Raw genomic sequence first — 27,163 nt, forward strand, 5'->3', positions numbered from 1 at the left:
GGCCAAAGGCAGGCGCTTAACTGCTGGGCCACTCAGGAGTCCCAAGATTAAAGTTTGTAAAAAGTTATTTCTTCTTATGAACATTGTGGTTTCCTGATGATTTTTTTTCCCTGCCGATTTAAAGAATAAAGGGAGACTAAATCTGCATGTAGGTTAAAAGTACTTAGTTGCCAATAATACTGTATATACATTGTCCTTAGAATAGTCCATTTATTCAACATACCAATGCATCTTTAGTATACAGCCTAAAATGTGGTCACTGGACATGTATATTGAATGAATGAATGCACTACTCTAAAAACGATAAATTGGGGGGCACCTGGCCAGCTCAGTCGGTAGAAGATGCAACTCTTGATCTTGGGGTTGTAAGTTCAAGCCCCATGTTGGGTATAGAGCCTACTTTTAAAAAATAAAACAAAAACAGTATGTTGGGAAGATAGACAAACAACAATTTTAATACATTGTTGCAACCAATGTATGCAGAGTAACATGTTAGAAGAGACAAGACTGTAATTAAAGTGAAGGGGTCAGGGAAAGTGTCTTGAGTGGAGCTGTGATATCTGGAATGAGTTATGAGATAAACAGATGCGAGAAGGAAAGGAAAGGAGCTACAAAGAAAATTTGAGATGTACAGATATATTGGCTTGAACAAGTGAGCATCATGTCAGAACCACAACAGCAAATGTTAAGGATGGACAAAGAAATAAGGCTGAAAGTACGGGCAAGCTGCAGATAACAGAATCCTTGCAAACTACATTAAGGGATTCAGATTTTGTCTTATAAAGCATTTATTTGTACATGGGATTTGTACATGTAGCCTCAAGGCTATGTTTCTCTTAGAGAAACCTTTTATTAACTTTATTAAACCTTTTTATCAACTTGATAAAAATCAACAAGAACACTCTTTTAAAAGGATATGCTGGATCATCTGAATAGCCACCTTTTAACTGACTACTGTCCTAAGATTTCAGTTCACATGTTTGTGTTTAGCCGCACTGGCAAACCATTGGTGCCATTTGTCAATGGCACAGGTTAATGAGAAAGAAATGGGAACTACTTCATGTAAATGATGGTGTTTGACAAGTGAAGGTCAAATGAAATCATGACGTATTGAACAAAGGAAAGCTTGGCAATGGTTTAAAGAAAGAAAAGAGGTGTAGGCAGTGAGTAATCTCTACACAAGTACAAAATGGACAGATCTTCTGTAAGGAAGCTATGCTATAGAGGACTGTGAACATTTGCTTTTAGAGCATGTTAGGTTCAGCAAAAACAGTTTCATTGGTAACAATGAATAAGTATTCATTTGAATTTACTTGTTTTATAATTGTGCTTCCTTTAACTTATAACTGGGAGTTACGGTTGTGTAAGATATACAACATAAGGAGTTTATATATAGTTTTATATTTGCATGTCTTTAACATACTGAAAATACTTTAAGTTAACAATAGAGAATCCTGGGTATCTACTCAGGCTTGAGAAATTCTGTTCTGGGTGATCGGGAATCACTGAAAGATTTTAATAAGGAAATGACAAATTTGTTCTTTAGAAAAATCACTGGCAGCAGTGTGGAGGGTTAGGAATTGAAAGTACTTAAGTAAGGCAGAAAGAAGGCTACTTAATATAATATTATGATAAAATGGCAGGGCCCTAAGTTTACTTAGGGGATATAGAGAGGAGATGGATAGGAGTTAGAGTCCAAAGGACTTGGTTGTGGGCGAGCAAAGGAGGGGTAACCAGGATGCCTGTCCTCTGGGGGACTTTGTGGTAAGATAAAGACAAACAAGTGAGGATGAAGGGTAATGAGAAGAGAGAGATGATGCATTTAAAGTCAGCAATGATTTGAATTTCATTTCATCCAAAGAAAATCCAGTTCCCTTTTCTGGGTTCCAGTTTTCTCAGTGACAGCTGCATTCATGAATTACCAAATTAACTATTATAGCGCGCTCTAAAAATACACATAGCACTCCACAGTATGCTGTAAATAAGTCATGAAAAATCAGCAAAAGCCCAGGCCCTGAAGGAAATTCAGCAGGGTTAAAAGGAGATGTGACCTTTTTTTTTTTTTTTCCTGAACGCTTAAAATTGTGACCCAGCGCACACTCACCCCGTATTGTACTCTGCTCTGTACTCTGTCGGTCGGATGTGCTCACTCCCTCGTCCACGCAGGATCAAGGGGTAGCGGGCCCAGCCCACGTGGGAGATGCAAGGACACCACCTTCAAGGGACACGCAAGGCAGCGGGGCACACCTAGCGCAGCAGCGTAGCGGGAACGTTGACCCTACAGGCAGGGAGGGGTAGTTGACAAAGTCACCTTTTACAGAGAGGAATCAACGTGGAATATCAGTCCAATTAGAATGCAAACATTTGGGATTTTATTAGCAAAAGCAGAGGGGAGAAAGAAAAAAAAAGAAGAAAAAAAAAAAAAAAGGCGAGAGGAAGGAAAATACAATTATTGAGAAACCAGCCTGTGTGTCCCCGCAGGCCACAGAAGGGCAAGCTCTGGAAAAGAGCCTTTCAACACTGGTTTGGTGGGCAGGCCAGCATCTTCCGCCACCAACTCAGGGCATCACGTCTATAGACCCAAAATGTCCAACGTGCGACTGAAGGGAAAGCCGCGGGGCGTACCTTTAGCACGGACGCTGCTTTGGGAGGGAGGGGGTCGCACTCGACACGGCCAGGCCCCCCTCCCCCCTCCCCAGAACGAAAGCCGGGAGCCGAGGGGCGTGAGGGTACCGGGGCGGCACGGTTCGCACACCGAACCGAGACCAGGAGGCGGCAGCACAGCGCCCCCGACGTTCTGCCCGGCGCCGCGCGCAGACCCGGAAGAGAGCACCAAGCCGCCCTACTGCGCAGCCTCCGCCCGGCCGGCGGAGCTCGCGTCCCGCTGCCTGATGGGAGTTGTAGTTCTGGGAACTGGGCAGGCTCCCTCAAAGGGCTCTGGGAACTACACTTCCCGGTGAGGGGAACTGCTCCAGCAGGCCGCGCGTTTGCTGGGGGCGTCACACCGCCCGCACCGGGGTGCAGGGCTGCAGGGTGTTTGAGGGGCAGGCCGGAAGGGGGTGTCCTTCCCTTCACTCTGCGCTCAGGCGGTGCCGATTCCGCCTTACCTCGCCCCACTACCGTGCGCTCCCTGCCTGGCGCCCAGTGTCCGCTTATCCTGGGCCCCTCAAGGAGCTGGGGCCTGGAGTTTCGGAGGTAACGGCCGCTGCTTGGCGCGGGAGCGAGGGGCGCCCCCCTCTTCGGCCCAGCCAGCCGCGCACCCGGCCCTCGCCTCCATGGGCCCAGCTCAGAAACCCAACGTGTGCCGCCAGCTCAGTCGCCGGGCGCTGGGCTTCTTCTCGCGGGACGCAGGCGTGGTGCAGAGGACCAACCTGGGCATCCTGAGGGCGCTGGTGTGCCAGGTGACCGCCGGCGGCTGGGAGTGGGGCCTAGGGCAGGCGGGCCCCCGGCCGCCGAGCCTCCCGCTGGGGTGCTGTTTTTACGCGTTAGAGCCCCCCTCCCCCTTTAAGAAGATGCCATGTCTTGGGCTGGGAAATCCAGGCCCTGAACCCGAGGAATTAGTAAATACCTATTAATAGAGCCGCCAAGTGCTTGGAGTTTTAAGCTTCTTACGTATTCCTGCAAACCATCTTCCTAAAATTTGGTGTCCCACCTCCCCCCCGCTTCAAACGTGAGGCCCAAGCGAGGAAGATGCGAACATAATGTTTTAAATGACCTACTTGAGATTGCTTTGAAAACTGTGGGTTTAACTCTCTCCCTTAAAATTGGTGCACGGTAGAGACTTAACGAGTTATTATTCCCTAAACCAAAATTCCTTATGTCTTTCAGGAAAGTACTAAGTTTAAGAATGTGTGGACCACTCATTCCAAGTCACCTATAGCCTATGAGAGAGGAAGAATATATTTTGACAATTACCGGTGCTGTGTCAGCAGGTATCTTTTTGATGAACATTTTTGCTGTAATTGACCTCACTAGTTTTTATCTTAACTAGTTTTCATAGAACCACATGCTATCTCGGTGCCTAATGAAATAGGGGAATGGAAAAATGAGCTCAAAGTAAGAGTAGATGGTAAAGTGGATGTAATTCTAAAGTTGTGTTAAATCCAGAGGTGGAAATTTTATCTTTGCAAATACCAATTTAAAACGAATTTACTGGGGATCCCTGGGTGGCGCAGCGGTTTGGCACCTGCCTTTGGCCCAGGGCACGATCCTGGAGACCCGGGATCGAATCCCACGTCAGGCTCCTTGTGCATGGAGCCTGCTTCTCTCTCAGCCTATGTCTCTGTCTCTGTCTCTCTCTCTCTCTCTGTATGAGTATCATAAATAAATAATAAAAAAAATTTTTTTAACGAATTTACTTTATTTTTTATTTTTTAAGATTTTATTTATTTATTCATAGAGACACAGAGAGAGAATGAGAGGCAGAGACACAGGCAGAGGGAGAAGCAGGCTTCATGCAGGGAGCCCTACGTGGGACTCGATCCAGGGTCTCTAGGATCACGCCCTGGGCTGCAGGCGGCGCTAAACGCTGCGCCACCGGGGCTGCCCAAATGAATTTACTTAAAAAAAAAATAAAATAAAACGAATTTACTTTATAGTGCAAGTGAAATGATAGATTGCTCAGGGTATAGAAGATATCAGAGTCAAGGGAACCAGATATCTAATAAGTTAGGTTCTGCTCTAGAGAAAAATTTATGCTTTGTTTTGGAAGTACTTGCCTCTCCTTAAGAGAAAATTTCAAACTTACTTCAAAGAGAATCTCCACATACTCATTACCTAGATTCAAAGGTGATCCAGATTTTGCTGCATTTGCAGCATTTGCCCCATGACCTCCTTTTTCTTGACCTTTGTACTAAGTATTTTTTTAAATATTTTATTTATTTATGAGAAACACACAGAAAGAGAGAGAGGCAGACACACAGGCAGAGGGAGAAGCAGGCTCCATGCAGGGAGCCCAACATGGGACTCGATCCTGGATCTCTAGGATCAAACCCCGGGCTGAAGGTGACACTAAACTGCTGAGCCACCTGGGCTGCCCATCCTTTTGTTCGTTTTTTCTTTCATTCTTTGTCTTCTCTGCTTTATTTTTTATTTTTTTTCTTCTCTGCTTTTAATTGAGCATTTTATATGATTCTATTTTCTATCTACTTTAGCATAACAATTATACTTCTTTTTAGAAATTTTTACTCATTGCCTTAGAACTTCCAAAACATATTTACAACTAATCTAAATCACTTTCAAGGGATGCTCAGAGGTTGAGCATATGCCTTTGGCTCAGGGTGTGATCCTGGGGTCCTGGGATCGAGTCCCACATCGGGTTCCCTGTGAGGAGCCTGCTTCTCTCTCTGCCTATGTCTCTGCCTCTCTCTCTCTCTCTCTCTCTCTCTCTCTCATGAATAAATAAATAAATAAAATCTTTAAAAAAATCAGTTTCAAGTAGCATCATACCTCTACATGGGTAGTGTAGTTACCTTATAATAGAGTATTTCTAATTGCTCCCTCTTGCCTTTTATGTTGCTGCCTTCGTTTGTTCCATAGGCTATATTCACTGAATGCCTTGTTGCTGTTATTATTGTGAACAAATTTTCATCTGTTAAATCAATTAAATATAAGAAAAATAAAGGATTTTATTTTACCTTTATTTATTTTATTTGAGAGAGAGAGAGTATGTGCACACATGCACATGAGCAGGGGGAAGGGCAAAGGGAGAGGGAGAGATCTCAGGCAGACTCCTTGCTGAGCATGGAGCCAGATTTGGGGCCGGATCCTAAGAGCATGACCTGAGCCACCCAGGTGCCCCTATTTATTCCTTTAAACATTCTTCTTTTTAAAGGTATACCTATATCATCTTTCTTCCCTTTGAAGAAGTTTTTTGAACATTTCTTGTAAGGCAGATCCACTGGCAACACATTCCCTCAATTTTTGTTTGCCTGAGAAAACCTGATTTCTTTTTGACTTTTGAAGGATAACTTCTTGGGATACAAAATTCTAGATTGGGACAGCCCTGGTGGCGCAGCGGTTTGGCGTCGCCTGCAGCCTAGGGTATGATCCTGGAGACCTGGGATCGAGTCCCACATCGGGCTTCCTGCATGGAGCCTGCTTCTCCCTCTCCCTCTGCCTGTGTCTCTGCCTCTCTCTCTCTGTGTCTATGAATAAATAAATAAAATCTTTAAAAAAAAATTCTAGATTGGTTGGGTATGAAATAATGATTTATAAGAAATATATATTTGGTCATTCAGATGAAGATCTATTTCTCAGATATATTTGGTCTTCATCTACAGTTACTGAAAATGCTTTAAACCCATAAAGGTAAAATAGGTGTTTTGTTATTAATGAAGGTAACTTTCTAACCCCACCCAAGAGTAAGGGCTTTTTGCCAGTAGAACCAACCGTGTGATTGAGGGGTTGGAACTTTCAGTCCCAACCTCTGACTTCCAGGCAATGGAAGGGAGCTGGAGGTTGAATCAGCCAGTGGCCAGTGACTTAGTCAAACATAACTATACACTGAAGCCTCTGTAAAACCGCAAGAGGACTGGGTTTAGAGAGCTTCCCATCAAATTAAAAGAAACTAAGGAGGTAGTCATTGGAACCCCAATCTGTATAGGCCATGGATCAGAAACACAGGGGTTTCACAGCCTGGGGGTTTGGTGACTGGCATCTGAAGTGGGGAGGTGGAGGGCAGTCTTGTAGGACTGAATTCTTAACCTATCGAATCCGATGCTATCTCTAGTAGGTAGTGTAAGAATTGAGTTGAGTTCTTGGACATGCTATTGGTGTCTTAGAATTGCTCAGTGTTGTGTGTGGGAGAACCCCCACCCCTCATAATGGAATTGGGTCCAGGAGTCTTAAAAGACTGGGGTGAGGGGCATTGTTTCATCACTTTAAATATTTTACTCCATTCTACTTGCTTGCATGTTTGCTGAAGACAAGTCCAGTATAACTCTTACCCTGTTCTTTAGATAAGTTGCTTTTTTCCTCTGGCTTCTTTGTTTTTTATTTTCTATAGTTAGAAATAATATATACCTAGGTATAGGTTTTTTGGTATTTATTCTCCTTGGTGTTCTGTAAGCTTTTGTGGTTTGGTGTCTGTGATTAATTTTGGAAAATTCTCAGCCATTATTCAAATATTTCTTGTTTTTCTTATCCTTCTAGTATTCCTAGTATACAGGCTTTCTAATTGTCCTTCAGTTCTAGGATATTGTATTCTGCTTTTATCACTTTTTTGTTCTAGTTTGGGAAGTGTCTATTGACATATCTTCAAGTTTTCCTTGGCTGTGTCTGGTCCACTGATGAGCCCATCAAAGACGTTCTTCATTTGTGTGGAGTTTTGATTTTTAGCATTTCCTTTTGATTTTGTTTTTAGGTTTTTTTTTTTTTTTTAAGATTTTATTTATTTATTAATGAGAGACACATTGAGAGAGGCAGGCTCCATGCAGGGAGCCCAATGCGGGATTCGATCCTGGGACTCCTGGATCATGCCCTGGGCTGAAGGCAAACGCTCAACTGCTGAGCCACCCAGGTGCCCCATGTTTTTAGGGTTTTTAATCTCCCTGCTCAATTATCCATCTGTTCTTATACATTATCCACGTCTTCCTTTAGAGCCCTTAGCATATTAAATATAGTTATTTTAAGTTTCTAATCAGTAATTCTAAAATCTCCACCATATCTAAGTCTGGTTCTGATGACTGCTTTGTCTCTTCAATCTTTGTATTTTGCATCTTAGCATGTCTTGTAATTTTTTGTTGGAAGTTGTATGTGATATAAAAGGAATTGTAGTAAATGGGTCTTTAGAGTGAGATTTTATGTTTATCTGGCTAGAGATTAGGCTGTGTTTTCTGAAACTATAGGTGCCAGAGGCTCAAATTTCCTGTAGTGCCCTTGTTTTTGTTTGCCTCGTACTGACTCAAGTGGCTTGCTCCTGCTAAGCGTGGTTCTTGGTATTCACCTCTCTTTCTAGTTTTGGAGGCAGCAGTTTGCTCTGTAATTCGTAATTCTCAGATAGAACTAAAAACAGTTGTTGATTTTTTTTGTTCAGCTTTTTTCTTGACAGGAGTGATGACCTCTAAGTTCTTTGCATGTAAGATCAGGAACCAGAAGTTAGAGAAGATAGTTTGAGATTTGTTTTGACCTGAGGAGGGATCCTGCCAGCAATCTTTTTCTGAGTCTCTCTGGCAAATTAGCCAGCCTACACTTTAGCTTGTATGACCAGTGAGTCTATAAATTTCTTCCCATTTGCCTTTCACGACAACCTCCACTGATTTTGAGAGTGCTCTTAGGCTAAAACTTATCCACACTCTGTTGCAAATGAAAGTCAGTTCCTTTAGGAAGAGAATAGTGCTATCTACTTTATGGCCTACTTCTTTGCCCCAGGCAAAATCTTCAAGCCAAGGGTTTAGAGTTGGTACTAGGGGTATAGGGGAATCGTGGCAGGCTCTCTTTGAGGGACTCCCCTATTCTAAAAGCTAAGCATCTAGAGTTGAGGCAGATATTAGCCTCAGATTTTCTTATGTCTCTTACTGTGAAACCACTGCTTTATGAGGTGGGCTAAGGGTAATCAGAGCCAATGTATTCTTAGGCTTGCCATGCCAACGTACAGTTGGGGCTAGGTGGAAGAAGGAAGTTCCATTCTTGACTGTACTTACCCAGGATGCAGCCTCAGCAACAAGCAGCTGGGAGCTACATGAGAAGTGGTGTCATGATGGACCTCTAAGAAGGCGGCCCTCTGGAAGCTGAGGATAGAGGGAGTCCTGTGCTCTTGGCCATACAATTGTTGAATAGTTTTCATTTTGGTGAGCTAAAAGTGATAGGGAGTGAGCACATCCTATTTTAAACATCATAGACTCTTACTATTCTTACTGAACTCTAGTAGATTGTTTTTGGATACATGTTTCTTTGTTTGCTGTATGCTCTAGGACCATTTCTAGAGACTTTAAATAGTTTTCCTTTTATAGTGTTCACCAGTTTTCCTGGAGAGCATGCCCTCAGAGCTCCTCAGGCTATCATGTTGGAAGTGACTATCTGGACATTTCTTTATATGATCATAATGTCACTACCACACCTAACAAAATTAGTAATAATTCCTTGGTATTTAATGGTATTTAATAACTTAACCAATTTAGAGGTATCTGCTTTAATTTAAAAAAAGTTAAATCTGAGTAGGTGGCATTGGTTGGTGATCTAATAGTAAATAGCTGGAGTTGTTTACTATGGCATTCAGGGGTGTTATACTCATAATTTAGAATCACGGGATCCCTGGGTGGCGCAGCGGTTTGGCGCCTGCCTTTGGCCCAGGGCGCGATCCTGGAGACCCGGGATCGAATCCCACGTCGGGCTCCTGGTGCATGGAGCCTGCTTCTCCCTCTGCCTGTATCTCTGCCTCTCTCTCTCTCTCTGTGTGACTATCATAAATAAATAAAAATTAAAAAAAATTAAAAAAAAAAAAAAAAGAATCACATATGAGCTTCCTTTCATTCCCGTGAAATTCTATTTGTTTAGACCTTTGAATCAGAAAATCAAAGGTGAATAAAATTGTCACTCTGAAAATTGTTTCTAAATAGTAGTTTAATTTTAAAGTTCAGGGATGCCTTGGTAGCTGAGCAGTTGAGCGTGTGCCTTCAGCTCAGGGCATGATCCTGGAGTCCTGGGATCAAGTCCCACATCGAACTCCATGCATGGAGCCTGCTTCTCCCTCTGCCTATGTCTCTGCCTCTCTCTCTCTCTGTGTGTCTTTCATGAATAAGTAAATAAAATCTTAAAATTTTAAAGTTCATCAGGTAAAAAAAAAAGGAAAACACCTATGATCATATCTCAGTAGTAATCAGGGAAGTAGAAATTAAAGGTAAGAGGCTATTTTTCACATAAAAAATGTAGTGTTCACTACTGGCAGAGATAAATACTTTTTCAACCTTTCTGAAAGAGAATGAGGAGAAAAAAAAAAACCCTAAAGGTATTTCATTTTTTACCCACTAATTTTCATCCTGAAATAAAGGGACTTTATCTAATTTTCACTTTACAATATTGGAATAATGGTTTATGAACTCCATGGAATTCAGCAGAAATATTCATAGTAAATATTCAAGGGTAGAGAAAGAATTCAATATAATCCAATTTTGGAAAATAATCTGCAGGAAAGTATATATATATATATATATATATATATATAACAAAAAACTGGAGGAAATGAACCAAAATGTTAATAATGGTAATTTTTATAATCTTAGAGTATTATAATCTATTTTATTTTTCAGATTTTCAATGAATTTTATTGTGAATTTTGTGATCAGAAAAAAAATGTTAACATTTAGTTAAGGAAAGCAAAGTAGCAAGCTATATCTTGATATTCCAAATCTCTGAAAGAAAAAAGTCACTTGGCATTGAGCAAACACTGTCTCAGTTATTAAGAAGAATAATCACTCATTTTTCTTTTTTCCCAGTGTTGCATCAGAGCCAAGAAAACTTTATGAAATGCCAAAATGTTCCAAATCAGAAAAAATAGAGGATGCATTATTATGGGAATGCCCAGTGGTAAGATTTGTTTTTAGAGTATTTTTTTCCAACACATTTTTAGCCTAAAAGAACTGATTATTGTTAATATATAAAAGAATAAAGCTTAAATATCATAGTGATCCTGACTTGTGAAATGAGTCAAGAAAAAAATTATATTCTTTGCTTATTTTTTCTCATGAAATAATTTCTATTTTAAAAAATTATACATTATTATAAGTGTATTTTAAAATTTGATGCCATTTGTAAATCTTGAAAACTAGAAAAAGTTATGAACTGGTTAAAAGTTTTATAAGCAATATAAGCTAGTTTAGAGTTATTCTCAACGTTTAAGAGATCATTCTACCGATTTAAGAGATCATTCTATCAAAATAAAATATTTATTTAGGGCAATAGTTATGTTACATGGTCTTTGAAAGTAGATTCCTCCATGAATCTTGTTAGGAGAGTAATAAGTCAAAAATAAAAAATAAAATAATAAAAAGTAAAATAAAATAATGGGCTAACCTCATTCTAGCAGACAAACCAGCATTGCCCTGGTACGCATTTTTCAGAACACTGTCTTCATAAGATGATAACATCTTATAGTTGCTAGAGGATTTGAAAGAATTGAGTTGTAGACAAAATGAGTTTGGTATTCTGAGCTTAAAAGGTGAAACAAATTTATTTATAGAATTACTTCTCAGAGTCCTGAATAATATTTAGAATAATACTAATGTTCATGGTGATTGTCAAACCATTTTCCAAAACTCTTGATCATACAACTTCCTTTTTTGAAGTATATTTCTACATATTGGTTTTGTGTGGGATCAGTGTTTTAAGAACAGCACGTAGGAAATACTGTATGTAGCAAATTATTCGGGTCTTTATTTATTTATTTATTTTTTAAATCTTTTATTATTTTTTATTTATTTACTTATGATAGTCACAGAGAGAGAGAGAGGCAGAGACACAGGCAGAGGGAGAAGCAGGCTCATGCACCGGGAGCCCGACGTGGGATTCGATCCCGGGTCTCCAGGATCGCACCCTGGGCCAAAGGCAGGCGCCAAACCGCTGCGCCACCCAGGGATCCCCTATTCGGGTCTTTAATCTTGCTGGTTGTTTTTTTAGAAGAAATAGAACTTACAATATGTGACCAAAAATACTGTTTAAAGGCTAAGAGGCTCTGCTTTGAATTTACTGTTAAAATTCTTTCTCTTGGGATCCCTGGGTGGTGCACCGGTTTGGCGCCTGCCTTTGGCCCGGGGAGCGATCCTGGAGACCGGGGATCGAGTCCCACGTCGGGCTCCCGGTGCATGGAGCCTGCTTCTCCCTCTGCCTGTGTCTCTGCCTCTCTCTCCCTGTGTGACTATCATAAATAAATAAAAATTTTAAAAAAAAATTCTTTCTCTTTTTAAATACTGTTGTTTTTATATAAAGTTATAGTTTTCTAGAACTGCTGCTTTCTTTTTCCCTAGACACTTACTCTTTTTTTTTTTTTAAGATTTTATTTATTTATTCTTGAGAGATAGAAGGAGAGACAGAGCCAGAGACACAGGCAGAGACAGAGCCAGAGACACAGGCAGAGGGAGAAGCAGGCTCCATGCACCGGGAGCCCAACGTGGGACTCGATCCCGGGTCTCCAGGATCGCGCCCTGGGCCAAAGGCAGGCGCCAAACCGCTGCGCCACCCAGGGATCCCCGACACTCACTCTTTTTTTAAAAAGAGACACCTTTTTAAAAATCAGAAAGCTTTAAATTTATATTTTTTTCCATAATTTCTTCTTGAAAGCTGAAAATAACTGTAAAGTCTTTTAACCTATTTTCATTTGTGGGGGGAGGAGGATGACAGATTTCTTAATTGAAAAAAATTTTGAAGATACCCGTGCAAAAACACCAGAAATTTAGAGCAATCCTTGCAAAAATAAAGCTTCTAGTAACCTAACTCCTATTCTCACTTCTCTTTAAACATTTTTCATTTGAAGTTAAGTAAGATTTTCCATTAAGAAAAACTAAGAAGCGTATCATATTGTTGTTGACATACTGATGTGAAACCATGTTTACGTCATCACTCTTCTTTTTTTTTTTTTTATCACTCTTTCTGAGACAATGTGTAAAATACAACTTTTGGTTTAGGAAAATAGCTCAGACCTACTACATATGCTATTTCAAATTCTTCTTTTTTAATAGGCAAGATATAAATAGTGTATTTTTTAAATTTAAAATCTCTAGGAGATGATACTTATATTAGACACCATACAATAAAAATATTTACATCATCACGTGATTTTAGTTTAAGACATCCAGTAGTTAATAAGTTTACACACACAACCAAGAAACAAACACAAAAACCTTGTTTCTTTCCCTAACATTTGAAAGGGAAGACAGATCTTTAAAAGCATGTGTAAAATAACTATGCCTTCATTCTTTTCTATTCATGTTTCAGTCTAAGTGAATACTACATTAATTTCAACTTTCCTATCCTTAACTTTCCTTTTAGAACTTTGTTCTTAAGGACTTCTGGATGGCTCAGTTAGTTGAGCATCTGATTCTTGGTTACAGCCCTTGGGGTTGTGAGATCAAGCCCCAAGTGCAGCTCTGTACTCAGTGATGGGTCAGCTTGGGATTCTCCCTCTGTCCCTCCCTGCTCTGCTCTCGCTCTCTCTCAAATAAATTTTTAAAAAGAGAGAACTCTCTTTTTATTTTACAAATCAAAGTAGAACTCCTTGTTTCTCTTTCTTTTCCTGCCTTAGACTTCCACCTTGTGGCAGCTGCTCAGTGGCAGGTATGCCCAAGGTAGTATTCCCTCCCTTTTTGGGGGGAGTAATTCATTGGCGACAGAGAATATCTTTAAAACCAGGCCCATCTTCTGTTTTTCTTTGGCTGCCTTGATTCTGCATTCTAGCTTTTCATTTGGAGTTACGGTAGAGCCACAATCATGAAACGATTTGTCATTTTGCCATTTTGACATCTATCAAAAGGGAAAAAAGCCTTGGAATAAAGAAGCAATAGGGAGAGGGGGGACCTGAGCTGAAATCAATAGTTGGACACTTAACCGACTGCGCCACCCTGGTGCCCCAAGAAACATCGATTCTAGCAGATGACTTATGCTGTTATACCTGGTTTTAAGAACTGTTATTATTATCATTGTTGAATTTGTTGAATTATGTAATGATAATTCACATTTGTTGAATTATTTAATGATAAATAATAAGTAATAAATTATTTCAGGTACTGTTTAAACATTTTATGTGAAGAAACTCAATAAGTTAATGATGAAAATAATTTCCTACAGTCTCATCTTTCCTTGTCTTAATTCTCTTATTTGTGCATTTAATATTCTTTGGTTTACTTATCTATTTCTTTAAAGTTTTAGCTATTTTCTTTGGACATAGATTTCTGCAGATTGTTCATGACTAACCAGTTTCATTTTTACACCTTCTATTTTTTAGGGGGAAATGCTTCCCAATCCATCAGATTATAAATCTTCACTCATAGCACTGACTGCTCATAATTGGTTATTTCGCATATCAGCAACTACTGGAAAAGTCCTTGAGAAAATATATCTTGCTTCATATTGCAAATTCAGGTATTGTAACTTTATTACTCAAGATTTTATTAAAATATATAAAATATTTATTAAAATATATAAAATATATAAAATAAAATTTGAGACTTGTGGCCCAAGAAATTTCAAGCTTTTTTTTTTTTTAAGTTTCCCATTGTATATCTGAATCTCAATTTATAAACTCATTCTTTCTTTCCTCATGATTACATTTGAAAATCTGCAGACACAGACCCTTTATCATTTTTTTTTTGTATCACTCATAAGTAACTAACCTATAATAGTTGACAAATATCTCTCCCCTCTTTTTTTAATTCCCGTCTGCAAATAGTATTTTATATGTAGGTTGCATTTTATGTTGGTTTTCCTGAAGGCTAGCCTGTTTCAGTTAAATCATTGCCTAGTACAGTCTAAGAACTGTCTTTTGTTTTTGTTTTTTTTTAAAGTAATCTCTACACCCGATGTGGGGCTTGAACTCAAGACCCCAAGAACAAGAGTCATTTTCCTGACTGAGCTGAGTGTCCCTAAAAACTGTTATTTTAACTTAATAGTTGTATGTGTTTTTATATGTATGAATATAAATATTTGGAATGAATATATGCATATAGAATGTGAAAGTAACATTTTTAATGCTTTTTATGATATTAATGTCCATTTTAATGTAGGAATGGATTTTTTTTCTAAGTTTTGAATAGTGTTTGATTAAACACAATTTTTATTCATTGACACTCTAGAAGGATTAAAACTATATTTTAGTAGAAATAGATCCATATAAGGATGTAAAGAGAATTTTTAAGTTGTTTCTTAAAAAAAATTATTTTGCTTTTATAATTGAAACAACTAAAGAACTGTTTATGAAATATCTATTATATTTTGATTATAAGGAAACTGACTCAAATGCATAACCTTTCTCTTCATTCTTTTACAAGATACTTGAGCTGGGACACTCCTCAAGAAGTCATTGCAGTCAAGTCAGCTCAAAACAAAGGCTCAGTATTGGCCCGGCAGGTAGACATCTTTAAATATCAATAAATAAATCTTTAAACATCAATAAGGTGAGAAGTTTGTTTCCAGAGAAAATTGTCTGCAAATTTGTTAGGAAATAACCAATAATCTTGGTTTCTGAAGAATGGATAAAAGTTGCTTACCGTAAACTTAAGAAATACCCTTTAAACTACTCTGGAGAAGAACAACAGATTATTTTACATTCCATAGTGGAAAGAAAGTGACAGAACCTTATTCTTCAAAGTAAGGGAGCTATCTGTTTTAAGCAGAGAAATCACTCAAACTTTAACTATTGGTAATTTTTTCTCATTTCTCATAGACATGACAGTGTAATTCTACTTTCAGATGATGTGACCATTATAATTATGTGTCTTTTGATTAGGCTCTTTATTATTAAATTCCAATTTATAATATTTATATTATATTAATATAACAAAAGTATAATGACAACATAATTGTGTATTATATATGTTAGAAATATATTAATTTATAACATTTTTAATACAGAAAATATGTTTTATTATGCAGTATATAAAATGTTTTTGTTGAACAGTATATAAAATATGTTTTGTTGCTAAGAAATATTGATTGATGGGGTGCCTGGTTGGCTCAGTTGGTTGGGCATCTAGATACCTTTGGCTCAGGTCATAGACTCAGGATCCTGCGATTGGACCCTGCATTGGGCTCTCTGCTCAGCAAGGAGTCTACTTCTCCCTCTCCTTCCGTGTTCTCTTTCTCTCTCAAATGAATAAATAAAATCTTTTTAAAAATTCCTTAAAAGAAAGAGAAATGTTTACTGTTATGTTTATTTTTTTTAATTTTTTTTTATTTTTTAAGTAGTCCCTATACCCAGTGTGGAGTCAGACTGAGCCAATGTCCATGTGCCCTCATGTTCTATATTTACTGTTAGAGACTTTTGTGTGTATATACATGTGTGTTGAAGGGCTGAAGGTTTAGTGGACGTATTTTGAACATGTATGCTTTCTTGTTTGAGAAACTTTGCAATGTTCATAAATTGAAAACATCCACATAACTGTATGCTAGGACAGATGGATGTTTTCAACTCATGAAAACAGTGTTTCTGAAATTCTTTTGAGAACTGCCTGTAATTTAACCTTTCCTTTCAGGCAGGCATTCAACAGCCTGTTTTGCTGTACCTTGCAGTGTTCCATGTTTTACCTTTTTCACTCATAGGGATTCTGGAGATCAATAAGAAGGTAAGAACTTACTTCTTATTTAATTGCAATATTAATTTTTTGATAAAAGATGTAATATAGTTGTTTATTTATTAGATGTTTTGATTGCAAATATTCCCCTGGCTGTAAAAAGCTTTCTGATCTAGTTTGTTTCATATCAAAATACATGAGAATGTTTCATTTACGAAGAAAGCCTAATCATCCTTTCATCTTTCTGCATGTTTTTATGCCTTTCAAGTGGATAGTGTTGAATACCTTTGGTGTCATTAACAAACCTCTACTTTATAAAATTATGAAATGAGTAAGGTGGGTTTTTTCCAGAGGGATATTTCAAAGCTTGTTAAAATGACCGTTAGGAAGATGAAAAGCTGCAACAAAAAGAGTCATTTTAATTGCAAAGTATAGATCTAAAACTTGTTTTATGATACATAAACAAGACTTATAATTAAATATATGACTTTTCCAACTCATTCAGTTATAGGTTTTATTCTTGTCATTGTTCCTGATTCATGGTCTGTTATATGGGAGAGAAAAAAGGACATATTTCCTTTGAGTAAAAGAATCAATAGCCTTCTACTTTTCCATTAACAAATTGTTACTTAGTCTGGGTGGATAGTTATTTATTGGTGTTTTCTACTGGTTTTTAATTATGCACTTCCAAGTATTACTGAGGCCAGATCTTCAGGGTCCACTAATAGTCATTAGCAAATAAGATGAACATATTAAAAAATTTTGTATAAGTATAGTATACTAAACTACATAAAGGCCAATGAATAGTATCAGTTACTTATATACTGTTTTATGCCAGGCATTTTGAGTAGTTTATAACTTTGTAACATACGGTGGGTTCAGTTTGGAACTTAAGCAGCTACCCAAGTCCTACATAAATAGAGAAGCTGGAATTAGAACCTAGATTTGACTCCAAAGTATGAACCAATTTTAAAATAGAGTGGCAACTTTATTAGAGGACTCATTATTTGAAAATATGTTTGAATTACACAAGTCCTCCTTTTCAAAGTGGAAAACAAGGATCAGCAAATAAAAAATCATGAGCTAGTCACATCAAAGCAAAGCATAATTATCCTTGTAAGAGATGACAAAAAAACACAACTTATGAATTTAATTATTTTCTTTGTGCGTGTGGATTAAGTAATTGTATATGCTTATTACAATCTAGAACAGGAATGAACACTTAGCTAAGTCATAAATTGTTTCTATTTATTCTTTGATAATAATTGGAGGGATTTGGTTTTGATTAGGGTTAGTTGGAATTGAAGCGTATGTTTCACCTACTATGTATAAAAGACTACCCAGGGGCCAGACTCAACATGTACTTTAAGCTATTTATTGGGGTAGTAAATCTTCACTAATTTGTCTTGAGTAGGAACAGAAACAGATTTTCACTTAATTTCCACTTGTTCTTTAATTGCTATGAATATTTGTCTATGTTGGCTTTCGTTAAATATTAAATAGGCACAGAATCAAGTTTTTTTTTGTTGGTGGTGTTTATCAGAGCTTTGTGGAGGATTATGACAGGATCCAGCGCATAGAACAAAAACAGAAAGGAAACAAAGAGCCAAAGCTACACTCAAGGTTAGCCAGGCTAAATGTCTCTATAAGTACTTGCTTGATCTTTAACACCTTTAATTTTTATATGACTAAAATATCAAGCAGTATTAGATATTTAAAGAACAAAGTAATGATAAAATTCTGGAGTTGGCTATTTCTCATTAGAAGTACTTTCTTAGATCCAATCTTTTCACTTTTTAGCTAAAAACTAAGTTTCTTTATAAATAACATTTTAGCATGAAGAATAGGTCCCTAAATTCATTTACTCTACTACACACATCCTGCATAGTAGAATTAGATGGTCTCAGTGTATGCCTATGTCCATGAGGAATAGGACGTTATTAAAAGATATTGAAAAAACTGTAGAACGAATGGATGAACCAAATGAATGGTGCAGAATCATTTTGATGGTTAAGTGCTACACTCATTAGTGCTTCCTTTTGAGACTTTAGTGGCCTACAACCCTAATGACACTGTAACTTCAAGTCTCTAAATTATACTTAAATTATAATGGTAGGTAGCTGTGTTGTAGTGGTGACCTGAATATTAAGCAAATGCACAAACCACTGTGAACACTCAGAGGATTGGCCTTCTGGTCTTTTCTCAGGTGATATCTGCCTTTCCCCTCAGATTTTCGGGAACGTTACAGATGCTACCTTGTCTCATGGAATACTGATTGTGATGTACAGCTCAGGACTGGTCAGACTCTATAGCTTCCAAGCCATCACTGAACAGGTAGAGAAGACTGAAATTTGCCATATTAGAATAACTCGAGGTTTGGACTGAGGTATGATTTTTTTTTTTAATGAAATGCTTTTAGAGTAAGGCACTTGTGTAGATTTCAACTTGACAAAACTATACAAATGCGGAAAGACAGAGTAACCTTTAAAAGAGGGGAGGGAAGATAAACAGCCCCTTGAATAAATAAAGATATTTTCTCTGTCATATACATGTGAATTTGATTCTTTTCTCTCTTCAGACAGCAAATAAATAGGTGCTAAAGCCACCATTTTTGTTTTGTTTTGTTTTTAGTTCATGCAACAGAAACTTGACTTAGGGTGTGCATGCAGATGGGGTGGGACTGCTGGAACTGTAGGAGAGGCTCCTTTTGGCATTCCTTGTAATATTAAAATCACAGGTATGGCTACAATATATATAGCATTTTTTCACCTTAAAAAATAAGTGGTCATATAATTATTTATTATAATAATCCAGATGTTTCTCATAATTTAATGATAAACTCAATTCATTTTACTTCCATACAGCGTATTCCTTGTTACTGAATAGGTGTTAACAAAATCTATCAGTTATTCATTGAACTGGGGATACTGAGTCTGTTTGACTTTGAATTAGGGGAAAGTGAAACCCAACATCCCTGATAAGAAAGACGCAGATTAAACTTATCATAGGAAATATCTTTTCAGATTCTCAAATATCAAAAAGTTACATAACAGGGTTTTTAAAAGTATAGAAGTATATAAAAATATAACAGGATACTCATTTATTGTTGGAATCCTTTGTGGAAGACAGTTTGTCGATACATATCAAAGTTTTCAGTGTATATACTCCTTGAACAATTCCACGTCTAGGAGTTTGTATCAGATATATTCACATGTGTACAAAATGACAAACGTACAACATTATTTCTAATAGCAAATGTTTGGAAGTAATGTGTAGATTGGTAGGTGACACTAATATATCATTATTTGGCTGTATCATAAATTTAATTGTTAAAGATTTTTTTGCCTTGGTATAGAGCAATTCCCAATGTATGTTATTAAGTGATAAGAAGGAGTGTAAAATTATATATAAAAAGCTTCATTTGCATAAAGAATTCATGTTCACATGTTAAAAGTGTACGTATAAGCATATACTTTTAGATTTGCTTAGACTATATGGAAGGACACCCAAAAACCTGATAAACAGTAGTTACCTCAGAGGGATACAGGTGAAAGAAAGACTTAGTTTTCCTTATATATCTTATGATAATTTTTGAATGTGGTGCTCACGTTACTTAACCTTTGCCACAATGTAGTTCCTTGTTTATGCACATACACACGCAGCTCCTTGAAATTTCAAGAATTTGACTTACATACCATTTTGTGGATGAATTCTAAAATTGTCAAACCAATTACTAGTTTGGACATATGGGTTGTTTTGATTTTCTGTAATTACGGGTAACATAAGAATACTCCTGTAGCTATCAGTGATTCCTGCCTGAATCACTAGTTAAGGTGGGGGGCAGGGGGGAATGGCCACTTGAAAGGATTTTGACATTCCTTCTGCCTTTACTAATGGACATTTTTCTATAAATAAAGACTTTCACTCATCACCCAGGGATGAACTATAATTTCTCCCAAAAAAAGTCAAAATAAATACTTATTCTTTCTTTTTAATTAACAATATTTAAATAAGGAGTTGGTTTAATAGTCACTTCCCATGGTGGCAAATATTTTAGAGGTCAGCACACATAGACTCATGGATTTTTATGTCACCAAAATTACGTACAGTCATTATTCTTAATGATGTTCAAATTGCCCCAAATTTGGCCAATGAGAACTCCATTATGACATACCCATAATAGCTTTGGAGAATTTCTTTGTTTTCTGGAACAGTGATATATCCCAGGTATATCTTTTATTTTCCTTGTCCAATGATCTGACAAGGAGCCATTTTAGTAGAGAACACATCATCATTGACTGTGTTAGTTTCCTAGAGCTGCTGTAATACCACAGACTGGTAGCTTTAAACAACAGAAATTTAATCTCTTAATGTTTTGGAGGCTAAAAGTCTGAAATTAGGGTATTGGCAGAGACGATTTCCCTCTGAAGATTCTAGGAAAGAATCCTTCCTTGCCTCTTCTAGCTTCTGGTTATTGCTGACAATCCTTGGCATTTCTTGCTTTGTGGCAGCATAATTACCACTTTTTCCTGTCTTCACGCGGCCTTCTTTACTCTGTTGTCTTTGAATCTCTCTCTCTCCTTATAAGACCACTAGTATGGTCTTATCCAGTATGACCTTATCCAGTATGACTTCTGCAAATAAATAAAGTAACATTCACAGATACTAGGGTTTAGGACTTTGATTTATCTTTTTGAGACAGTTCAAGGCCAAGATCTAGTTGTGTTCAATGCAATTGGTTGTCTTTATTTTTTGGTGAACAGAGCTGGGAAATATATTAAAACAAAAATTCATTAGCTCATTCTCATACTTCCAATTTAATTGTTCTTTGATTCTATATTTGTATTTCTTTTGACTCCCACTGAACTTCTTGAATGCTAATAAAATGTTATCCTCTTATATATGTGATAATCTTAAAATAGCCATATCCGTGCTACCACTAAAAGCTGAAGTCTGGTATGAAGGTTTAGATATCTCTGAAGTTCCTTTTGTCCTTAGTGTACAGTCCTACAGAGTAATGTGTTCAAAAATTATTTGAAATTATTTTTCTATATGATTAGATTACCAGCTTTATGTAATTGGGTTCATTTGTTTTAGTTTGTTTTCAATTTTAGGTTTATTTTTCCCTTTTGACTTTATTCTTAAACTTGTAAAATGTGTGTATATTTCAAAGGTCAAAAGATATATAAAAAGATATAGTCTGAGAAGTTTTGTGTCCATACATAGTCCTTTCATTCTGTTAATGCCCTCCCCCTATCCTAACCTGTTCATAAGTCTCCATTACTTTTAGTTTCTAGGTTAGCCTTCTGCTGTTTGTTTTTATAAAAATAAGCAAATGTATGTATGTATTCTTTAAATATTACCTTCTTTCTGGGGATTCCTGGGTGGCTCAGCGGTTTAGCGCCTGCCTTTGGCCCAGGACGAGATTCTGGAGTCCTGGGATCGAGCCCCACATCGGGCTCCCTGCATGGAGCCTGCTTCTCCCTCTGCCTGTGTCTCTGCCCCCCCGCCTTTCTATGTCTATCATGAATAAATAAATAAAATCTTTAAAAATAAACAAACAAACAAATAAATAAATATTACCTTTTTCTTATACCAAATGCAGCCTATCGTACGCTCTGTACCTTGTATTTTCACGTAACATGTATCTAAATTTTTAAGCATTTATTTAATAGAAATACATAAGATTACTTATTTTTCTTATTGAGATAAAATTGATACATATAACATTAGATTAATTTCAGGTATACAGCATAATAATTTGATTTTGCCCAGGACAAGTCCTTTCCCACTTGCTAGTAATTCTTCATAAATCAGGATAATGTCTAAGGCTAGACATTAGGAAAAGAGGGATTCTCGATGGTTTTATCCCTTAACTATATTTATTCCAGGAGCTACTTCTATAGCTGTAAAATTACAAGTAGAGGCTTTAGACAAGCATACAGTGGCTACTTAACCAAACCCAACATGCAGTCATCCACAGATTCAGAAGATGGTCCTCCAAAACCAACTGGTCCTTTATTTATTTTTTTTTTAAATTTTTATTTATTTATGATAGTCACACAGAGAGAGAGAGGGGCAGAGACATAGGCAGAGGGAGAAGCAGACTCCATGCACCGGGAGCCCGACGTGGGATTCGATCCTGGGTCTCCAGGATTGCGCCCTGGGCCCAAGGCAGGCGCTAAACCGCTGCGCCACCCAGGGATCCCCCAACTGGTCCTTTATATCCTGACCGTAGCTTAGGAAGGCCCCCTGGCTCCAAGAAATAACAAGTGAGCTCTTGTGTTTGTTATAAATGGTTCCTGGATGCCTTTCTTCTGCATCCTGTTGTTTCTTATCTTTTTTGATAATAGACATTTTAACAGATGCGAAGCAATATCTCATTGTGGTTTTGATTTGTATTTGCCTGATACATTCCCTATATTTTGAAATTAAAGAAAAATCATGTCCTATTATAGCCGTTCTTTTATAAACCATACAACATTTTGGACAATTTATATTAAAACTCTGAAGTATCATTGCTTGACCTTTCACATACTCAGAGCCTTATTAATAATAATTTTCTTTTTAGTGCCTCTCTTTCCACAGTCTAGCCTGTAGGAGCCTCTTTTGCTAGCTCTTATTCTTTTAACACTATACTGACATCCTTGTAAATATCCTTTATAGCAATAACTGGACGGTTCAGACTTCCTAAAATTTCTTCACTACAAGACATGAAATCAGCTACTCTCAGAATTTCTAGGACTCTTTAATTGAAAATAGTATTAGAGATCAAAATTTGGGCTTTTGAGGTTAGTGGGGACCCATCAGAATTGTGATGAACAGAGTCCTGCTGCTCTTTTGGGTCCATTTTTAGCAACTGCTGAGAAAAGTATTTCTTTTTAAACACATCATTTTTGGATTGACTTTTTCCCCTATTGTTATATCTATTTTTTATTCTCTATAACATATACCTACTTGAAATTTTAGCCCCAAATTCAAACTCTGATTATATTTTTTCTTTTTATAATTTTTTCTTCATTCATCATCATTTGATAGCTACCATATTATCACATGATGTTTGTACTTCTTTCATAATTTACTTACTGATATTTTTTGCCCAGTTTTCTATTGGGTTCATATTTTTCTCATTAAAAAGACTTCTTTATATATTAAGAGTATTACTCTTTTCCTAAAAGGTTTTTAAAAAGTACATTAAGTATAGATGTTACATTTATCCTTGTCTCTTTCTCAGGACTTGTCAGTTTGTGAAATCACTTTTCATTATTTTTCTCTTACATGTAGCACCAAGTAGTAAATTATCCTTGTGAAGAGGCCTAATAAAGTACATGCTTCTATATGTAACATGTGGCTCTTATGAATGGTCTTCCTAAGGCAAGCACCTTTACTGACAATGATGGCCTCATAACCAAAAAGTGAACTCTTTTTTTTTTAAGATTTTATTTATTTATTCATGAGAGAGAGAGAGAGAGAGAGAGAGAGGCAGAGACACAGGCAGAGGAAAACCAGGCTCCATGCAGGAAGCCCAACGTGGGACTTGATCCCTTGTCTCCAGGATCATACCCAGGGCTGAAGGTGGCACTAAACCGCTAAGCCACCTGGGCTGCCCCAAAGAGTAAACTCTTAAGGTAGAAGGGTTAAAAAAAGAGTCATAGATTAACCACCTGCCAAAACGGACTATGTGGTATTTCCCATGGGCTGCCCAAAAGCTGCAGTACCTTCCACTTACACATTTCCCTAAGAGTAAATCTGTTTTGCTCTACTTAAAATTAGTTGCCATGGAAGAGAAGAACTAAGAGGCACCAACAGACATTTCTTTTATGGTATATGACTAGATGCACCTAAACTAGTTGGGACACCTGGGTGGCTCAGTGGTTGAGCATCTGTCTTTGGCTTGGGGTGTGGTCCTGGGATCAAGTCCCACATCGGGCTCCCTGCAGGGAGCCTGCTTCCCCCTCTGCCTATGTCTCTGCCTCTCTCTGTGTGTCTCTCATGAATAAATAAAATCTTAATTAAGAAAACAGTAGTTAACTTGTCTAAAGATGATATTTATAGTAGTGGCTAACCTTGAATAAATTTCCACTGTAACAGGACCTATCCTAAGTAGTTACATTCATTATGATTAATATCACTTCTACCCTGGAAATGTTAAGACTGCTCTCATAAAGTTTGCTAAGCATAACCTGTTAGTCTGGAATATGGAAGATTGCTTCCTCACACCTGAAGGAATTATTAGACTTAGTTACCTTTTAGGATTGTTATGAGTGTTGGAAATAGCATCTAACCCAGAGTCTGAGACATACATGCCTAGTAAATGGCAGCAGCTTTTATTAGGTGTACTTTGTACACCCATCGTAAACACCTTCAGCCCATTTTTTCTCTCCACTCAGCTGCAGGTCACACATACCCTGGAAACAGATGTCTATAATGTTGACCTCATAGCATAATTGTTGCCTACTAGTCTTCTCTTTTCTTATCAATCAGCCTCTTTCCTGATTATATTTTATTTCTCGAGCATAGTAATTCTTCATTAATGGAAATTCATAAATGGTACATGCAAAGAAGGGTTAAATCAGTTTATGAATGAATATTCCAAGACTACCAGAACAGAGAAACTAATAAATTCCTTTTGCCTGTCTCTATAGACACACCACCACTGCTCTTTGAAGTGTCCTCTCTGGAGAATGCTTTTCAGATTGGAGGCCATCCTTGGCACTACATCATCACACCTAATAAGAAGAAACAGAAAGGAGTTTTCCATATTTGTGCCCTAAAAGATAATTCCTTGGTAAATCATGAGTGATAGACTTCTTAGTAGTAAATTTGTATCAGAAATTCTTTATTTTCTACTTCTATAATAAGAATTCCTAAGAATTTCTTTTTATTTGTATTAATAATTCATAAGCAGTGTTAGGTACAGAAGAATACAAAGCATATAACAAACACTTGTGTGTACTATCAAGAATTTAAAAGCATTAAGATTTGAAAATTCTTAGAAACCAAAGATTTCTCATGAGCTCTCTGCAAAGCATCTTTGAAGCTCCATAGTGGGAATTATTGATGGAATATGTTCAGGCTGCCTCTGAAATTGCTGGTGCAATATGTAGTTAGTTTTGTTTTTTCATGGTTTGCTGCTATTAGCTTTCTAGGGCAGAACCAGGTAGAACTCTTGATCACAATGTAAGGCTTGAAACACCTTGAGTTTTCAAGAACACTGTTAAGTTACTTATGGCAGAATAGGAAGAAATGCTGCATGGTAAGACAATAGAAATTTCTACCCCTTGAATTAATTTTTCTTTATTTTCTTTTTGAAAATAATTTAGGCATGATTTATCATTTAATTTAATTTAATTTAATTTAATTTAATTTAATTTAATTTATTGAGAGCCTAATGTGTGCCAGGCATGGCAGCTGGGGACACATTCCCTTCCCTCAAGTTGAAAGTACACAAGTAGATAAATAAGATGCAGTCTCTTAAGTATCGTGATTAAGAGACGTGCAAAAGAGTGAGTGCACAGGGAGTGGTGGAGGAGTTCTTCCCTGTCTGTTTTGTACTGCTGAGTTAGTGTAGTTTATTTCTGGAGCCTATATATTTGATATATCAAATAATCTGACTTTTCCTGAAGCAGACTCAGCTCATTTCACACCCATCTCTTCCAGAATCATGCTCAGTCATTGTTGGACTCAGTGACTTTTAGTTACAGGCCACCTTTCACCACGCTGAAGATCAATACGGTCTTGGGTCTGGTTATCTGTTTCCATTGATTTTGCTACCAGGGAACACTGTGTATAGTGTCTTCTAGTTTTCTTTTGTGGGGACGTTGTTCTCTTTCATTTTTTCATTTATCTATCACATGTGGCAGCTCCTGTTTGGCCCAGCCCAATGACATCGTCTTTTACAGTGGCCTCTCTAGGGGCTGTTTCTGTCATGACAAGTCTGTGATTTATCACCTCACAACCCCTGAACATGCTTCAGCCACCAGGATGCGTCGCATCTCTCTTTTATTTAACTTTTATATAAGAACTGGTAATACATATTAGTGCATGTGTGTATAAAATGGCCTCCAACATCTATATCTAGAATGCCTGTCAAGTACACTCCTTCCGTAATAACTGATTATAGCATCTAGTAAAATCTACATTTCAACATATTCATAAATTGCCAAATCCAGAGGAAGTTTTCAGTCCTTTCGCCAGATAGTTTTTTGCTGTAATGACATTAACTTAAGGATGCATATGCCCATTGCTTACCCGCCTGTCAGAAGAGTAAATAACCCAAACACATGCAGCCAAATTAAAGAATTCAGAAAATGTTTCATAGCTTTCTATTAAACTGAGCTTTAAAATCTAGCATTCTGGGATGCCAGGGTGGCTCAGTGGTTGAGCGTCTGCCTTTGGCTTTGGGCGTGATCCTGGAGTCCTGGGATTTAGTCCCACATCGGGCTCCCTGCATGGAGCCTGCTTCTCCCTCCGTCTATGTCTTTGCCTTTCTCTCTGTCTCTCATGAATAAATAAATAAAATCTTTTAAATAAATAAATAAATAAATAAATAAATAAATAAATAAATAAATAAATAAATAAATCTAGCATTCAAGCACATAAAAACTGCAGAAGCTGGCAATAATGCTGCCTTATATTTAACACAAAGATAATATTTCTTTTGCATGTTATAGTAATTATCATAATGAGAATTGTCTAAAGAAAGATATGTGTGGTATGCACATGTTTTATATTTTAAACAAAGGGGCATTTGGAGCTAATGCCATCTTGGACATGTTAATTTCAGTGGTTGCAACCAAAGTGCCTAATTAAATTGATTCCTTTATATGTATAATGTAATAATACTGCCATTCCTTTTAAAAATTATTAGAATACTTATAAAATTCCTGAAAAATTAAAACATTTACTAATACAGAAAATGTGTTAAATTCCTTTTTTAAAAAAAA

General features: G+C 37.2%; 2 protein-coding genes across 11 annotated transcripts in view; one reads left to right on the forward strand and one right to left on the reverse strand.

The window, feature by feature from the left end:
- The window catches only part of METTL8 (methyltransferase 8, methylcytidine), an 87,983-nt gene extending 84,737 nt beyond the window's left edge, over window positions 1-3,246 (reverse strand). For 6 of the 9 annotated variants that reach the window (XR_005982744.1, XR_005982742.1, XR_005982743.1 and 3 more), the window contains exons 1-2: window positions 2,626-2,814; window positions 2,105-2,278 (exon numbers count right to left, since the gene is read on the reverse strand). The gene's annotated coding sequence lies outside the window, so the exon portion shown is untranslated. Of the gene's footprint in view, window positions 1-2,104; window positions 2,279-2,625; window positions 2,815-3,107 lie in introns of those variants that run through there. The other 3 variants (XM_041722929.1, XM_041722925.1, XM_041722924.1) reach the window with 2 other exon arrangements.
- DCAF17 (DDB1 and CUL4 associated factor 17) overlaps window positions 2,937-27,163 on the forward strand; it is a 36,481-nt gene continuing 12,254 nt past the window's right edge. Inside the window, exons 1-9 of one of the 2 annotated variants that reach the window (XM_041722922.1) lie at window positions 2,937-3,401; window positions 3,829-3,932; window positions 10,434-10,524; window positions 13,934-14,070; window positions 14,976-15,054; window positions 16,179-16,268; window positions 18,447-18,551; window positions 18,849-18,954; window positions 24,863-25,005. In XM_041722922.1, coding sequence (XP_041578856.1) covers window positions 3,276-3,401; window positions 3,829-3,932; window positions 10,434-10,524; window positions 13,934-14,070; window positions 14,976-15,054; window positions 16,179-16,268; window positions 18,447-18,551; window positions 18,849-18,954; window positions 24,863-25,005 — 981 coding nt within the window. In that variant the 5' untranslated portion in view covers window positions 2,937-3,275. The remainder of the gene's footprint in view (window positions 3,402-3,828; window positions 3,933-10,433; window positions 10,525-13,933; window positions 14,071-14,975; window positions 15,055-16,178; window positions 16,269-18,446; window positions 18,552-18,848; window positions 18,955-24,862; window positions 25,006-27,163) is intronic. The other variant, XM_041722923.1, reaches the window with a different exon arrangement.

Source organism: Vulpes lagopus, chromosome 11 (assembly GCF_018345385.1).
Source record: "Vulpes lagopus strain Blue_001 chromosome 11, ASM1834538v1, whole genome shotgun sequence".
Lineage (NCBI taxonomy): Eukaryota > Metazoa > Chordata > Mammalia > Carnivora > Canidae > Vulpes > Vulpes lagopus.